This window comes from Carcharhinus amblyrhynchos, chromosome 23 (assembly GCF_965287045.1).
Source record: "Carcharhinus amblyrhynchos chromosome 23, sCarAmb.v2.hapA, whole genome shotgun sequence".
In the NCBI taxonomy this organism is placed as follows: Eukaryota; Metazoa; Chordata; class Chondrichthyes; order Carcharhiniformes; family Carcharhinidae; genus Carcharhinus; species Carcharhinus amblyrhynchos.
This window is the reverse complement of record NC_137346.1, coordinates 9,165,124-9,183,384: the sequence shown is the minus strand read 5'-3', so window position 1 is coordinate 9,183,384 and position 18,261 is coordinate 9,165,124. Positions and strand designations below refer to the sequence as shown.

At 45.7% G+C, this 18,261-nt stretch overlaps 1 protein-coding gene across 1 annotated transcript in view; it reads left to right on the top strand.

Moving 5' to 3' along the window:
* LOC145357456 (multidrug and toxin extrusion protein 1-like) overlaps positions 1-18,261 on the top strand; it is a 45,075-nt gene that overhangs the window by 16,231 nt on the left and 10,583 nt on the right. The window contains exons 7-13 of the mRNA XM_080210809.1: positions 1,589-1,686; positions 1,799-1,896; positions 3,345-3,458; positions 8,277-8,344; positions 12,809-12,917; positions 16,574-16,649; positions 16,756-16,825. Coding sequence (XP_080066935.1) covers positions 1,589-1,686; positions 1,799-1,896; positions 3,345-3,458; positions 8,277-8,344; positions 12,809-12,917; positions 16,574-16,649; positions 16,756-16,825 — 633 coding nt within the window. The remainder of the gene's footprint in view (positions 1-1,588; positions 1,687-1,798; positions 1,897-3,344; positions 3,459-8,276; positions 8,345-12,808; positions 12,918-16,573; positions 16,650-16,755; positions 16,826-18,261) is intronic.

Sequence of the window (18,261 nt, the reverse complement as noted above, 5' to 3'; positions counted from 1 at the left end):
AGTATTTTGACTCTCGATTTCCCCCAGTGGGGTGATGTCTGACCTTCCAGGATGTGAGCAGTTTTGGCTGCAATGTCCCAACCATGTTGTGGATTTTAAACTAAAAGAAAAGATGTGGTTTGCACATGTTGATTCAAAGTAGCACACAACAGGTTTATTGAAAGAGATGTTGCCTGTACAGAGTACAAACTGAAATTAAAAGCAGGAACCTCTGAGGCACCCATATGCCAACACCATCAAATCACATGAACCTGTTCTTAAAGCAATTGTACAACTTCTTAAATCTATAACCCTGTCAGAGCTATATTTTTGCTCATGCTTAGCCTACTTGAAACACTGTGGTCCTTGCAGTGCTGCTGCTGTCTTGATGGTGTTGGATAGGAAATTTCAGGCATTGACCCAGGACAATGAAGACCAGCTACTCCTGTCCAACTGGGGATGTTGTGGCACAGGAGGGAACCTACACAGGATGGAACTCCCATGATGTATTTGATCAGATGTTATTATCACCATAGGAGATGTTAATTGCTGAAAAGGCCAAATCCCAATGGGAAACTTGCCTCAGAGGCCATAGCCCTCTTTTTTGTAAGCTGCAAATGAGAAGAAATCTACTGATCACAGCAGTGTAAAACACCAGAAACATTCTGGACAAAGAGAACAAAGAACAATACAGCACAGGAAACAGGCCCTTCAGCCCTCCAACCCTGCACCGCTCATGCTTCCGACTAGACTGTTCATTTGTATCCCTCCATTCCCAGTCCATTCATGTGGCTATCCGGATAAGTCTTAAATGATCCCAGCATGCCCACCTCTACCACCTTGCTTGGCAGTGCATTCCAGGCACCCACCACCCTCTGTGTAAAATACATCCCTCTGACATCTGTGTTGAACCTCACCCCCTTCACCTTTGACCCCTTGTGTTCATCACCTCCGACCTGGGAAAAAGTTTCCCACTGTTCACCCTATCTATGCCCTTCTATACACCTCTATCTTTCCAGGGAGAACAACCCAAGTTTACCCAATCTTTGTTTAGATTTTTAAAATTCAAAGGTTTATTAACAAGAAGAAAATAAGATTTAAGCATACAAGATTATAGTTACAACCATCTTATAAAACACCCTCTGCCAAAAAAATAGAATCTACTTGTTCAGACCCAGTTAAACACCTTCCAGACAACACTCCCTTTCAGATGCTAAACTATAAAAATCCAGTAGTCTTGCCCAAGGCAAAACTGCTTGTGACTGTAGTAAAGGTGTACCACAAATTCACTTCCACTCTGCTGTGGAAAGATGTGTCGGTTAGATTGATTGGCCATTGTGAATGTACGGGTTTATGGGGATTGGGTGGGCAATCACTGGGTAAGGTACTCGGTAAGAGAGTATTGGTGCAGACTCAATGGGCCGAATGGCCTCCTCCTGCATGTAAGAATTCTATGATTCTATGAATTGAGGGGAAAAGATTCCTCTTCGAAAGGAGGCACATTACAGCCCACACATAAACACTGGGGGAACAGTTGTACTCTATTCTGGCACCATCATTGGTTTATTGAAGGGTGATTCCAAGAATGACTTTATTGTTTTGTTCCCAGGGGATCATCATGCCTCAGATTCTCACCGGTTTCATCGCCAACATCCTCAATGCTGTCATCAATTATCTCTTGCTCTACGTGTTGAACTTGGGAGTGCCGTAAGTAAGAAACTGATTTAATTTTTAGGAGAAACTGAGAAATGAATCTTTGCCTGAACGATGATCCAGACTTTATTTGAAGCTGCTTTTAATCTGCAAACTTGTTTCCCAGGGGCTCAGCTGTTGCCAATGTTGTCTCTCAGTACTGTCAAGCTACCCTCCTGTTTGGATATATCCAATGGAAAAAGCTGCATGTTAACACCTGGGCAGGTAGGTTTCATTTACACTCTGGGCAATGATGTGAAGTGGACAATGTAGGAGGGAATGAGTAATCTGAGTCTCTGAGCCCCAGTAAAACTTCAACAAAAATGGCTTTATTCAACACGCTTGAGGGAGAGCAGAACTCATGGCTGTAACTACAGCTTGCCTCCGAGCTACTCTACTGAACACTGGTTCTTACAGATTCTTATACCCCCTTTTCTTACATTACAGAGTGTTACATTTACATCAGGACATCATATTGTTACTTTGAATTGGTTACAGTTCTGTTTTTGATTAAATTATACAGTTCCATTGTCTTGTGTGCTTTAGCTTTAATCATTTTCTGGCCATCTGCTGTCTACCTGTTTTCAGTATCAAAGTGTTGTGTTTGTCAAACTGATTTCTATGGGGTGTTAATTGTCCCATCTCCTGGATATTTGATTAAGTTTTCAGAGGCATAATGGCTCTTGTAGACTTTTTGGAGTCTTGATAAGTGATATCAATTTTCATGTGGTTGATGTAACCTTGGAGCAATCCCATCTGGGATTTGACTGTTTCAATGCCACCTGAGATGTAACTATTTGTATTTTGTCCTGTCTGCACTTCATCCTAGTCCCCTTTCCAATGAAATAGATGGGAAGAAAAACTGGGCAGAATGTTTTCTGATTCAATCTCCTCTCTGTGTAAAACACCCAGTTGTTTCTGAAGGTCCTCCTTCACTCTGTTCCCCCCTCTCCGTTTTTCTGGTCTATGCTATGCCACATCGTCTGACTCTCGTGCAATTGGCCATAGTCAAAGTGTATCTAGACAGTCAACAGGTTGTGACCACAGGCAAGGTAAATGTGCCCTCACGTAACCCAACCTACGCAACTCTGCTAGGATTTTTCACAGGGCATTTCCTCTCAGTATAACTTTGCACAAATTGCAGAATCACCTTGAACATTATTTTGGTTTGATTTGATTTGATTTATTATTGTCACATGTAGTGGGATACAGTGAAAAGTACTGTTTCTTTCGCGCTACACAGCAAGAGAAAACCATTCATAGAGAAGGAAAGGATAGAGTGCAGAATGTGGTGTTACTGTGATAGCTAGAATGTAGAGAAAGATCAACTTAGTGCAAGGTAGGTCCATTCAAAAGTCTGATGGCAACAGGGAAGAAGCTGTTCTTGAGTCGATTGGTACCTGACCTCAGACTTTTGTATCTTTTTCCTATGGAAGAAGGTGGAAGAGAGAAGGGGGGGCCTTGATTATGCTAGCTGTTTTTCCAAGGCAGCGGGAAGTGTAGACAGAGTCAATGGAGGTAAAATGGTTCTTGTTAAAAGGAACAGTTTGAAAGATGGAACCAGCTCGATGATACGAATATTTATCTGCCAGTCTCACTTTCATGTTTCTCCTTACATGTTTCCCAGACACGTTCTATACCGTGTTAGTAACTCCAATGTTTTCTTTGTGTAGGATGGTCCACCGAGTGCCTGCAGGAGTGGGGCCACTTTATCCGGCTGGCAATTCCTAGCATGTTAATGATGTGTATCGAATGGTGGTCGTTTCACATTGGAACGTTCCTCGTAGGTAAATAAACTTCCTCTCTGCTGAGAAAAACGCAGATTCCACTGTGTACGTAGCATGGAATCATTGTGGAAATGTTACTGAACCAGTAGGGCGACACGGTAGCCCAGTGGTTAGCACTGCTGCCTCACAGCACCAGGGACCTGGCTTCCATTCCCAGTTTGGGTCTCCGTCTGTGTGGAGTTTGCACATTCTCCCCATGTCTGTGCAGGTTTCCTCCGGGTGCTCCGGTTTCCTCCCACAACCAAAGAGTGTGGTTTAGGTGGATTGGCCATGCTAAATTGACCCTTAGCTTCAGGGGGACTAGCAGGGTAAATGCATGGTGTTACATAGGGATAGGGTCTGGATGGGTTTGTGGTTGGTGCAGACTCGATGGGCTGAATGGTCTCCTTCTGCACTGCAGGATTCTAAGCCAGAGACTCACGCTAATTTAAAAAAACCTCTCATTTATTGGGTGTGAGTATCATTGGCTGGGCTGGCATTTATTGTCTGTCCCTCACTGCCCTTCATTTCATGGGGTATTTAAGAGTCAACCACATTGCTGCGTGCAGGAGGGAAACAAAATTAACCAAGCCTTGGAGAGCATGTCGAACTTCAAGAAAAGTTTTTATTCCACGCACAAGGCAGAGATGAATCCCGGTCTGAAATCTTAGGGTGCCTGCCAGTTCGCTCTGCCCATCGTAGATTCATACAGGTTATTATACTTTATCGAGTTGCAAAGATTTACACTAGTGTATTAATTCCTCAAGTTGGATACGAGATGGCTTTTCTCATCTCATTATGCAAACTACATGTTTCAATATATTTCTGTTAATTATTTCTCTGGACAGTTCCGTTTACCCAATTATAATGTCAAAGAGTTGTATTTGCCCAATCGATTTACAATGATGTGTTAATTGCACCCCCCCACCCACCACTAACCCTCCCCCCATCCCCTGCCCCCTGCCCCTGCCAGGTCATCATGTTTTACAGAAGACTATGACCTCCCTAGACAGTATGGAGCCTGGCTGTCTTTATGGTTCTCCCATTGTTGTGCTAATTTGGAAAGATCCCACCGAGTATGCACCAACAACAATCCCACCCAGGCCCTATCCCCGTAACCCCATGTAATTACCTTGCTAACACCCACTAGGGTTAATTTCTGCAGTAGGGAAAATGCTTGAACCTATCACCAAGGAAGAAAGAGCGAGACATCTGGATATAAATTGTCCCATTGGAAAGACGCAGCATGGGTTCATGAAGGGAAGGTCATGTTTGACTAATTTGGTGGAATTCTTTGGGAACGTTACATGTGCAGTAGACAATGGGGAACCTGTGGATGTGGTGCATCTGGATTTCCAGAAGGCATTTGACAAAGTGCCGCACCAAAGGCTGCTGCATAAGATAAAGGTGCACGGTGTTACAGGTAATGTATTAGCATGGACAGAGGATTGGTTAACTAACAGAAAGCAAAGAGTGGGGGTAAATTGGTGTTTTTCTGGTTGGCAATCAGTGATTAGTGGTGTGCCTCAGGGATCAGTGTTGGGACCGCAATTGTTTACGATTTACATAGATGATTTGGAGTTGGGAACCAAGTGTAGTGTGTCAAAATTTGCAGATGACACTAAGATGAGTGGCAGAGTAATGTGTGCAGAGGACGCTGAAAGTCTCCAAAGGGATATAGATAGTCTAAGTGAGTGGGCGAGGATCTGATAGATGGAGTACAATGTTGGTAAATGTGAGGTCATCCATTTTGGTAGGAATAAAAGCAAAATGGACTATTATTTAAATGGTAAAAAATTGCAGCATGCTGCTGTGCAGAGGGACCTGGGTGTCCTGGTGTAGGAATCTCAAGGAGTTGGTTTGCAAGTGCAGCAGGTCATTAAGAAGGCAAATGGAAGTTTGTCCTTCATTGCTAGAGGGATGGAGTTTAAAAACAGTAAGGCTATGTTGCAGCCGAATAAGGTGCTGGTGAGGCCACACCTGGAGTGCTTGAGAAAGGATATACTGGCACTGGAGGGGGTGCAGAGGAGATTCACTCAGTTGATTCCGGAGTTGAGAGGGTTGGCTTATGAGGAGAGACTGAATAGACTGGGGCTACACTCGTTGGAATTCAGAAGAATGAGGAGAGATCTTATAGAAACATATAAGATTATGAAGGGAATAGATAAGATAGAAGCAGAGAGGGTGTTTCCACTGGCAGGTGAAACTAGAACTAGAGGCATAGCCTCAGAATAAGGGGGATCAGATTTAGGACTGAGTTGAAGAGGAACTTCTTCACACAAAGAGTTGTGAATCTGTGGAATTCCCTGCCCAGTGAAGCAGTTGAGGCTCCCTCATTGAATGTTTTTAAGGCAAGGATAGATATATTTTTGAACAGTAAAGGAATTAAGGGTTATGGTGAACGGGCGGGTAAGTGGAGCTGAGTCCACAAAAAGATCAGCCGTGATCTTATTGAATGGCGGAGCAGGCTCGAGGGGCCAGATGGCCTACTCCTGCTCCTAGTTCTTATGTTAATTTAGCATGGCTAATCCACCTAATTCACACATTTTGGACTGTGGGAGGAAACCGGAGCACCCGGAGGAAACCCACGCAGACAGGGGAAAAAAATGCAAACTCCAGACAGATAGTGACCCAAGACCATAATTGAACCTGTGTCTCTGGCTCTATGAGACAGTAGTGCTAACCACCGTGTCACTGTGCCGTAAGGTAGGAGACACAATAAAAGTCTTGTGGATCATTGGTCTAAAGTTGGCCTACTTTGAAAACCTTATTTGATAATACAAAAGCCTCTGAGTTAACATAAGATGGAACTCTGGAATCACCCAGCGAAGAGTCTGTGTATTAGTCCGGGATAAATGACACTGAGAGTCGCGTTCAGTCCTATTCCTCTCCAAAGCACGGGATTAAAAAGGGAAGGATGTGAACTTTCGCAAATGTTGGGAAACATTGTACTTTGTGCCGTTTTCTATTTCCAATTCTGTATTTTTGTTGGCCACAGGGGGGAAAGGTGGGGAGTCACTGGCAGAACAGGGGAGGGAGAGGAGCGTGGCTGCTGTGAAAGGGTTTGCAAATCAAGCCACAGGAACTGTTAGCCTGACTGGCATTTCCGAAAAGTATCCTATCTCTTTATGCATTCGCACTCATTAGTGCAAATCTTCAATTCAATTATTAGGAGGCTTTTGTATAGAAGGAACTGCACTTCCTTCCGTAGAGAATGAACTAATCATTTGTTAAGAGGCATGGTTATGTTACAAGGTACATACAACATGGGAGAGTCATGGCTGAATGAAAATTAAAAGCAAATTTTCACACACCATGAACTTATGAATTTTGCCCTTGCTCTTTGTGAATGTTAAAGAGCTGGCACAGATACAATGGGGCAAGTGGCCTGTTCCCTGTTGTAAACATCAATGATTCAATGTTGTCTCAGTCCATGGACATGTTCCTGCTCGGGAGCACGTCCTAGACTCTGCCGAACATTTATATATGGGCAGCACGGTGGCACAGTGGCTAGCGCTACTACCTCCCAGCGCCTAGAATTCAGGTTCAATTCCCAGCTTGGGTCGCTGTCTGTGCGGAGTCTGCACATTCTCCCCGTGTCTGTGTGGGTTTGCTATGGTTTTTCGTCCCACAGTCCAAAAGACGCGCTGATAAGGTGCACTGGCCATGCTAAATTCTCCCTCAGTGTACCCGAACAGGTGCCAGAGTGTGGCGACTGGGGGATTTTCACAGTAGCTTCATTGCAGTGTTAATGTAAGCCTCTTTGGGACACTAATAAATAAATTACACAAATTATCTTTGACAGCATGTGGCACCCGGGTGTGAAGGTTAATTCTGTAATTTGCTGAGTTGTCGATCCCACACGGGCTGCCCTGGGGAGCAGCAACTTGGAGGTCCAACATTGCCCCCTGCGGGGGTGGGGAAATTGGAGGGAAATCCAGTTTCAAATCATCCTGGAAGTGACTTCACTTGGCCGAAAGCTGGAACCCTGACACCTCCCCACCCTCTCGGGTGCAGGTTCTAAGGGTGAGGTGGCAATGATAAAGGGTGGATAATTAGAGGTTGGTGTGCATGTTGGCAGCACAGTGGTTAGCACTGCTGCCTCACAGCACTAGGGAGCCAGGTTCGAATCCAGCCTTGGTTCACTGTCTAAGACAGCACATTCTCCCCGTGTCTGAGTGGGTTTCCTTTGGGTGCTGGGGTTTCCTCCAAATATGTGCAGGTTAGGTAATTTGACCATGTAAATTTCCCCTTAGTCTCTCAAGATATATAGGTTGTTGATCCACCAAGAAGAAACTCTTCAATTGTAGGCAATAAAATAAAACAAGACTTACTCCATCTTATAAATCAAAGAAAAAAGGTTTAATAAAGAAACTTCATTACTCCAACACTTGAGGCCTCACCCTGGGCAATTCCAAGCTCCCCCAAACCCCAGCAGCTTCTTACTGATAGCGAGTTAGCTGGTCAGCAGGCCACCACATCATTTTGTCATTGGTTGCATGGTTTACTGGGTCAGCTGACCCTTACAGCATGTTACCATTGGTCACAGATCCAATATTATCATTGGTTACGTTCTAACATAGGTTGGGAGGATTAGCGGGGTAAATGTGTAGAGTTACAAGGTAAGCCTGAGTATGAGTTGGAATAGACCTGATGGGCCAAATGGCCTCTTCAGCGCTGTATGATTCAATGATTCTCGCCCCCACCAAATGGGGGCAGCAGAAATTGACTTAACTTCTATTGAAAGGTTAATTCTACACAAGATGTTTGTTTTTTGTTTTGATGCCTGTTGACTTCAATTAACTTCAATTTATTGCTTGTTTCCCTTCCTGTTCGCAGGGTTAATTAATGAAGTTCAACTTGGAGCCCAGACCATTGTTTTGCAGATTATCACAATAGCGTACAGGGTAAGGATGGAATTTCTGCACAAGACCAATACTCACAGTCCTAATACAAGTTTAACCAAAGAATACCAATTTTAACACAAAGGGAACAACATTACACTTACTTCTGGAGAAGGCATCAAATGAAGGTTAAATTTAAATTTTCATTTCAATCTCAACAAAACAGACTATCCCAATAGTCTATTTGTTAAGTAGAAAAGTCCCCCGAAACCTCACTGAAATGTATCAAAGAAGGAAGTGAAACATTCCCAGTTTGCTGCCCTGGTGTCAGCTCTTCAGCTAGAATCATAGAATCGCTACAGTGCAGAAGGAGGCCACTCAGCCCATCGTGTCTGCACTGACTCTGTGAAAGAGCTTCTTACTGAGGCTCAACTCCCACACTATCCCCATAACCCTGCATATTTACAATGGATAATTGACCTCACCTACACATCTTTGGAAACTAAGGGACAACTTACTCTGGCCAATCCATCTAACCTACACATCTTTAGATACTAAGGGGCAATTTAGCATGGCCAATCCATCTAATCTGCACATCTTGGGACAGTGGGAGGAAAACGGAGCACCCAGAGTAAACTCACAGATATGGGGAGAATGTCCAAACCCCACACAGTCACCCAAGGCCAGAATCAAACCCCGGTTCCAGGCACAGTGAGGCACAGTGCTAACCATTGTGCCACTGTGGAGTTATCTTCTATAATTCCATTCCAATGCACTTTCATATTAAGTTCCTTTCTAACACTTAAACAATTCTATTCTAAATCAGGTTATTGTCCCACCCTCAAGAGCTCCTTGGGGTAATGCATTCCATGTCCTAATAACCCCCTCTGGGAAAAGATTTCTTATAATTCCTCCTCTTTCTTCACAGAACATTCATCCTCAACTCCGTCCCTTTGTTGTTTGGGGCGGCACAGTGGTTAGCACTACTGCCTCACAACACCGGGGACCTGGGTTCGATTCCTGGTTTGGGTCACAGTCTGCATGTTCTCCCCATGTCTGCGTGAGTTTCCTCCGGGCGCTCTGATTTCCTCCCATAGTCTGAAAGGAATGCAGGTTAGATTGATTGGATGTGCTAAATTGTCCCTGAATGTCCCAAGATGTGTAGGTTAGATGGATTGGCCGTGGGAAATTGTGTCAGGGGCATTAGCAGGATAAGTATGTGGGATTATGGGGATAGGCCCTAGGTGGGAATGTTGTTGGTGCAGGCTCAGTGGGCTGAATGGCCTCCTTTTGCACTGTAGGGATTCAATGATTCTAAGTCACTGAAGCTGATTTTCAATGAGAATAGCTCAAGAGACTTTTGGCTGCACATACAGTCCAAGAATCCTGCAATTCCTTGGGAATACCATTGACCAGAAACTCAACTAGACTAGTCAAATAAACAGAGTGACTACAAGAGCAGGTCAGAGGCTAGGAATACTGCAATGAGTAATTCACATTCTGACTCTCCAAAACCTATCCATCATCTACAAGGTACAAATCAGGAGTGTGTTAGATGTGTGCAGCTCCAACCACATTCAAGAAGCTTGACACTATCCAGGACAAAGCAGCCCACTTGATTAGCACCCTATCCACAAACATCCACTCTCTCCACCTCCGACGCTCAGTAGCAGCAGTGTGTACCATCTACAATATGCAGCGCAGCAATTCATCAAAGATCCTTAGACAGCACCTTCCAAACCCACGACCACTTCCATCTAGAAGGACAAGGGCAGCAGATACATGGGGACACCACCTGCGAATTCCCATCTAAGCCACTCACCATCCCGATTTGGAAATACATCGCTGTTCCTCCGCGGTCGCTGGGTCAAAATCCTGGAATTTCCTCCCTAACGGCATTGTGGGTCAACCCACAGCACACGGACTGCAGCGATTCACCACCACCTTCTCAAGGGGCAACTGGGAATGGGCAATAAATGCTGGCCCAGCCAGCGATGCCCATGTCCCAGCGAAGAATAAGAAATACTCCTGACACAACTGTGAAGCAACAGCTGCGATTCCCAACAACATTTAATTGTGAGATTGCATTCTCATCACGCAGCACGCACCCCGGACATTCTCTCTTCCACCTTCCATCAGGAAGGAGATACAAAAGTCTGAGGTCACGTACCAACCGCCTCAAGAACAGCTTCTTCCCTGCTGCCACCAGACATTTGAATGGACCTACCTCACGTTAAATTGATCTTTCTCTACACCCTAGCTATGACTGTAACACTACATTCTGCACTCTCTCCTTTCCTTCTCTCCCTCATTCTCTATGAATGGTGTGCTTTGTCTATATAGCACGCGGGAAACAATACTTTTCATTGTGTCCCACACTACCAAATAGCCACACTACCTGAAGGATGTGGAGGCTTTGGAGAGGGTATGGGAAAGATTTACCAGGGTGTTGCCTGGTATGGAGGGCATTAGCTATGAGGAGAGGTTGGAGAAACTTGGTTTGTTCTCACTGGAATGACGGAGGTTGAGGGGCGACCTGATAGAAATCTACAAGATTTTGAGGGGCTTGGACAGAGTGATTAGTTCCAAGCTTTTTCCCAGGATGGAAAAGTCAATTACTAGGGGGGCATAGATTTAAGGTGTGAGGGGCAATGTTTAAAGGAGATGCATAAGGCAAGTTTTTTTACACAGAGGGTGATGGATGCCTGGAACTCGCTGCCGGGGCAGGTAGTGGAAGCAGATACGATAGTGAGTTTTAAGGGGCGTCTGGACAAATACAGGAATAGGATGGGAATAGAGGGACATGGTCCCTGGAAAGGTAGGGGGTTTTAGTTCAGTCAGGCAGCATGGTCAATGCAGGCTTGGAGAGCTGTTCTTGTGCCATAAATTTCTTTGTTCTTTGTTTGTGATGATAATAAATCAAATCAAAATCCCCTCTGGGTTGAAAACAAAGAAACTGAACATAGAGGCTGGGATGAGACTGAAGCTCTCTAGCTGGGAATCAGACATTGCATTTTCAAACACAGCATCTTTTCTCCCAAGAATTCTGATGAGACCTTGTGTGGTGGTGAACAACAGTGGGGTGGGCATGGCCAGAGGGGGTGAGCTTTGAGGGGGTGGCGGGCATTGCGGTTGGTCTGCAGGACCCTCTGCCCAACCTCATTGGGCATGGACAACAATGTTTAGCATGTAAATGTCTTAAAAAACGCAAAGATAGCCAGGCAGAGAGAGACATTTAGATCAGTGAATTCCAGGTTAGGGTCCACACAATGGAAGGCAAGGATGCCAATGATGAACTGGTGGGCAAGAGACTGGAATTAGAGGGGTGCAGAAACTGTAGAAAGTTATTAGATCAAAGGTGTGTTAGGGAGGGATGAAGCTATAGTGAGATTATATCCAGTATCAGAAGGCAATTTGATTCTAAAATTCCTACAGTGCAGAAGGAGGCCATTTGGCCCATCGAATCTGCACCAACAACAATCCCAACCAGGCCCAATCCCCATTAAATCCTCTAACCTAGATGTCCTAAGAGACTAAGGGGCAATTTAGCCTGGCCACTCAACCTCACCCGCACCCGCACATGTTTGGAGTGTGGGAGGAAACTGGACCACCCGGAGGAAACCCACGCAAACATGAGGAGGATGTGCAGACTCCACACAGACAATGACCCAAGCCGGGAATCGAACCCGGGTCCTTGGCGCTGTGAGGCAGTGGTGCTAACCACTCTGCCACCGTGCTGCTTAGATCAAAGGAGGGAATCACAATTCTGCCCCATGCTTTTGTCATTCAGCTATCTTGTAGCAAGATTAATGGGCAGTAAGGTGATGGCCTAGTGGTATTATTACTGAACTATAAATCCAGAGACTCAGCTAATGCTCTAGGGACCTGGGTTCAAATCCCACCACGGCAGAACTTAAAAAATGTCTGGAATTCAGAGTCTACCGATGACCATGAAACCATAATCGGAAAGACCCATCTGGTTCACTAATGTACTTTAGGGAAGGAAATCTGCCGTCCTTACCCGGTCTGGCCTACATGTGACTCCAGGGCCACAGCAATGTGGTTGACTCTCAACTGCCCTCACGCAACTAGGGATGGGCAATAAATGCTGGCCCAGCCAGCGACCCCCATGTCCCACAAATAAATAAGAAATAATCAGAAATTGACCCTGACTAGTTTTATTCTTTCCAGGAACCCAGAGGGTGATGTTGGGGGTGGTGATTAATGAGGTTAATTGGAAAACTAACCACTTCCCAATGGAGATCAGGGGTAGGATTCTCCGACCTCGCCCACGGCTGGGATTCTCCTGTCCTGCCGCAGTGAGCGCCTGATTCTCCATTCTCGCTGGCAGTGGCAGCAGGGTGCAGAGGGCCGGAGAATTCAGGCCCAGGTAACTCGGCACAAAGGAGGGACTGAATCCCGGGCCTTCCTGATCGGTGATCCAGCCACAGGTATATTGGAGGGTCAGTGACTTTGCAGTAGCAGGTTAATTAGAGGCAGTAACTCTTTATACTCTTTCTCCGGCAGGTTTCTCTGGGATACAGTATGGCTGCAACTGTCCATGTGGGTAGTGCGTTGGGAGCCAATAATCCAGAACAGGCTATAAACTCTACTAAAGTTGCTTTATACTGTATAGGTGAGTCCAATAGTTCAAACTCATTGACTATCACTGATTATTCCAACAATGTGATCCCCACAATCTCTCTAAATACCTCCCCCACACTCCCCTCCCCTCTCCTTTCCCTCCCCTCCCCTCCTTTTCTCCCCTTTCCCTCTCCTCCCCTTCCTTCCCCTCCCCACCCCTCCCCTCCGTTTCCCTCCCCTCCCCTCTTCTTTCTCTCCCCCCTCTTCCCTCTCCTCCCTTCCGTCCCCTCCCCACCCTTCCCCTCTCCTCCCAACCCTTCCCCTCTCCTTCCCCCACACATTCCATCCCCCTCCCCTTCCCTGCACTCTCCTCCCCTTTAACCTCTCCAGAAGGTTTCTGTTCCTCATTGGGATACACCTCTCTGAGTGTCAGTGTCCTCCGTAACATTCCCAATTGGTCATTCTTTGTAAACGAGACTAGACAGTAATTGTTACCAGGCTATTTGACTGCAGGAGTTATCACAGCTGTGCCTGATTCCATCCTAGCCTGATGTCTACACACAAGACACTTTCATTGGAGGTTTTTAAACACTTTATGGTTTGGGATTTTGCTAATGCTGAATTTATTGCCTCTTCCTAGTGCCCCTGAGATGATATTGGTGACGGGTCTCCTCATTATAGTTCTTATGGTGCTGGTGCTTTCACTGTGGTGTTAGGCAGGGAATTCCAGGATTCCGAGCCAGGGACAATGACGGAATGATATATGGTCAGGACAGGATGGTGTGTGAGTTTAATGGCCACTCGGTGTTTCCTCTACATTGAGGCTCTTCTTCTCCTCTGTGGCAGCAGTTGCAGGAGATATTGTGGATGTCACCTTAGCAGCTTTCTACATCCTGGTAGATGGAGTAGAAGCTTTAAAGGGCCAAATTGCAGAGAGTCTGTCCAGTTCCTGTAACTAAGCTGTTAATCTAACTGCTCCAGTTAGATCAATGTTGGACAATATTGATTCCTCTGGAGTTGGATGATGGGACACTCAGCAATGGCCATGCTAGTAAGGCCAAGAGGTCAATTAAACACTCCTGCCTCCCACCCTGACACAGACCTGCCCTTTCATTTTATTCAGACCCCTTCCACCTCCAGTTGCTGTTAGTCCTGGCTCCGTCTCCCACAGAAGGAGGTTGCAGGTGGGGAAGGCCACCCCCGCCAGCCCCGCGGGGGCATTTAGAGGGATTTCCCCTTTGATCCAAGGACCTATCAGACGGGCCCCTTGTTTGAGAAGGGTGATTAAACTGGCACTGACATGGTGCCAATGTGCGCCATCATTTGCCAACCCAAGACTGGATGTTATCCAAATCCTTCTGTAGACCGTTTCATTACAGGAGGAGTCGGAAATAGGGTTCCAAACTGCAGAAATCATCGGCAAGCGCTCTATTTTTTAACCTTGTGGCTGTTGATGAACCAATTAAAAATGTCTAGACCAAGATCACTTGTCGAGATCAACCTCAGCGCTCTGGAACTTCAACCCAGTTACGGTGAAAGTCTATCTATTAGTCACAAGTAGGCTTACATTAACACTGCAATGAAGTTACTGTGAAATAGAAACAAAAAAAGCCCCCAGCTCTCAACTCCTCCCACACCCTCTCACATTCCCAATGCATGCCACCACCTGTCCTCTCCAACCAATCCAACTTTGCCCCTTCCATGCCATTCATGCCAACATATGCCACTCTACTCACCCCATGGCCGTTTATAGCCCATAGATACACTATATAATGCTAATCCATGACACCACACTCATCCTTGTAGTCTTTTATAACTTTCATGCCAACTCAGTGCCAACCCATGACCCGTCACCTACCATTCTTTGCCCTGACATCCTCTCTGCCAACTTGTCTGGTATCCACCATGGCCAGAAGTCAGTAGCCATAATGCGATGAAATAAAATAAAGCTCTAAGTGTCTATTGCGTACTTCATTATTTAACAAATCCATTCAAACCATTCAATCCATTCAATCCATTAAAAATCCATTCAAACACATTTAAATTCCTTCAAGTACATAATCCCTTATACAACATTCATTTCATTCAAATACTTAATTCCTAACAAACATGTATTGGGGTGATCCCATGTTTGAAGCCAGATCTGTGTTGAAGTTGAGGGAGATGATCTCCATCACAATGTCAGTCAGAGTCCAGCCTCAACAATCAGGATGAGGGAGGGAGAAATCGGCCTTGGGCCCCACTCCCGATGTTTATCCAGAGTGTGGGCGTGGACAAGGAGGATGAGGCCACATCACACAATGATGGCACCCCAACCACAGGAAAATAGGTTGACATTCGCTGTCTCAACTTGATAAGTAAAAGGAAAGGATGGCACGGTGGCACAGTGGCTAACACTGCTGTTTCAGGGTGCCAGGGACCACAGTTCAATTCCAGTCTCAGGTCACTGTCTGTGCGGAGTTTGTGCGTTCTCCCCGTGTCTGTGTGGGTTTCCTCCGGATGCTCCGGTTTCCTCCCACACTCCAAAGATGTGCAGGTTAGGTGGGCTAGCTATGCTAAATTCTCCCACAGTGTACAAACGTATGTAGGTTAGGTGGATTGGCCATGCTAAATTGTCCTGCAGTGTCCAAAGATGTGTGGGTTAGGTGGATTAGCCATGGCAAATGTAGGGACAGAGCAGAAGGATTTGGGCCTGGATAAAATGTTCTTTCATATAGTTGGTGCAGACTCAATGGGCCAAATGACCTCCTTCTGCATTGTAGGGATTCCATGGTTCTATGGAAAGCAGTAGGGAAGGGATGGGATCCATCAGTCTGTAACCAGACTATAAGACCATAAGACATAGGAGTAGAATTAGGCCACTCGGCCCATCGACTCTGCTCCGCCATCCAATCACGGCTGATAACTTTCTCATCCCCATTCTCCTGCCTTTTCCCCATAACCCCTGATCCCCTTAATGATCAAGAACCTGTCTTAAAGACACTCAATGACCTGGCCTCCACAGCCTTCTGCGGCAAAGAGTTCCACAGATTCACCACTCTCTGGCTGAAGAAATCCCTCCTCATCTCTGTTTTAAAGGATCGTCCCTTTAGCCTGAGGTTGTGCCCTCTGGTTCTAGTTTTTCCTACTAGTGGAAACATCCTCTCCACATCCACTCTATCCAGGCCTCGCAGTATCCTGTAAGTTTCAATAAGATCCCCCCCTCATCCTTCTAAACTCCAACGAGTACAGACCCGGAGTCCTCAACCATTCCTTATACAACAAGCTCTTCACTCCAGGGATCATTCTTGTGAATCTCCTCTGGACCCTTTCCAAGGCCAGCACATCCTTCCTTGGATACAGGGACCAAAACTGCTCACAATACTCCAAATACTCCAGACAGAGAATCTTTATCCAGGAAAACAGAGGGGAGGTCCTGTTTTGGAAAAAGTAGAGGAAAGAATAGAACTGTGAAGGGCAACTTTCTTTAGAACTGGAACTTTAAATAGGCACATGGGAATTAGGAGCAGAAGTTGGCAAATTCAGCTGTTCCAGCCTGCTCCGCCATTCAATCAGGTCATGGCTGATCTCTCCCTGGTCTCAAATCCACCTTCTACCCATTCCCCATTATCCCTTATTTTATTAGAAATATGTCTATCTCCTTCTCGAAAGCATTCAACCATTCAATCTCCAGCAAGAATTCTTTCACACGTGTATTTGTTTCCACAGGTTGCATTTCCTTAGTCAGTGCAGCGATACTTGGAGCAGTAAGGAATGTGGTGGGCTATATCTTCACCAATGACAAGTGAGTGAAAAAAACTCATCAAGCATAAAAACTCATAAACAAACATTTACAAAATGGATTCAGAATCATGAGAAAGTGCTCTAATATCCCCCTTTTCACTTTCCAGAGAAATTGTTCAGTTAGTTGCAGAAGTAATGCCACAATCTGCTACTTTTCATTTGTTTGATAGCATGTCGGTGAGTATATCAGCATCTGACCATTATTAGAAAAGAGAAGGCTGGGTGGCCCAGTGGTTAGCACTGTTGTCTCACAGCGCCCGGGACCTGGGTTCGATTCCAGCCTTGGGTGACTGTCGTATGGAGTTTGCACATTCTCCCTTGTGTCTGTGTGGGTTTCCTCCAGGTGATCTGGTTTCTTCCCACAGTCCAAAGATGTGCAGGTTAGGGGGATTGGCTATGCTAAATTGCCCCTTTATGTAAAAGATGTGTGGGTTAGATGAATTGGCCATGCTAAATTACCTCTTAGTGCCTAAAGATGTAGGTTAGGTGGATTCACCATGCTAAATTGTCCCTTAGTGTCCAAAGATTGGCCATGCTAAATTGTCCCTTAGTGTAAAAAATGTGTAGGTTAGGTGAATTGGCCATGCCAAATTGCTCCTTAGTGTCCAAAGATGTATAGGTAATGTGGATTGACCCTGCTAACTTGCTCCTTAGTGTCCAAAGATGTGCAGGTTAGATGGATTGGCCATGCTAAATTGCCCCTGAGTGTCCAAAGATGTGGTTAGATGGATTGGCCATGCTAAATTGCCCCTTAGTGTCCAAATTTATGCAGGTTAGGTGGATTCGCTGCGGCAAATGTGTAGGTTTTACGGGGAGTGTGACGCTCCTTTGGAGAGTTGGTGCTGATCTGATGGGCTAAATGGCCTCTTTCTGCACTGTATGGATTCTATGGTAAACAGCTGGAGGCTTTTAAGCTGATTAAGGTGTGTGATAGTCCAGAGAGTGTTCCACGATCAGGACCAGAACTCAGGGGCATAAATATGAGACAATCGCTGATTAATTAAATTGGGAATTCATGAGAACCCTTTGCACCCACAGAGCCACCACCCGATGGACAGTGTGTGAAACTCCTCAGGAAATCGACCTCATTTGTCTTTTACCTGGGAATGGTTTAAAGTGTTTCATTTTCAGCCTTAATTGTTTCTTTTTAAACTGAAGTCTGATTAAAGATGTTGAGATTGAATCATGGAACCTTCAACAGTGAAACATAATCACACGGGATCTGGAGGTGGGGCGGGCTGTTAACGCGCAAATAAGTGGGGCGTGCAGGAATGAGACGGCCGTAGTTATGGGGGATTTCAATCTGCATATTGATTGGTCGACCCATGTTGGACGCGGGGGGCTCGAGGAAGAGTTCTTGGAATGCTGCCGGGATAGTTTCCTCGAACAGTGTGTGTTGGAGCCGACGAGGGAGCGAGCTATCTTGGATCTGGTGCTATGTAATGAGGCGGGTAGAATTAGGGATCTTGTGGTGAAGGATCCTCTTGGGGAGAGTGATCATTGTATGGTGGAGTTTCTGGTGCAGATGGAGGAGGAGAAAGTGGGTTCCCGGACACGCGTCCTCTGTTTGAATAGAGGGGAGTACGGTAGGATGAGAGAAGAATTGGCGAATG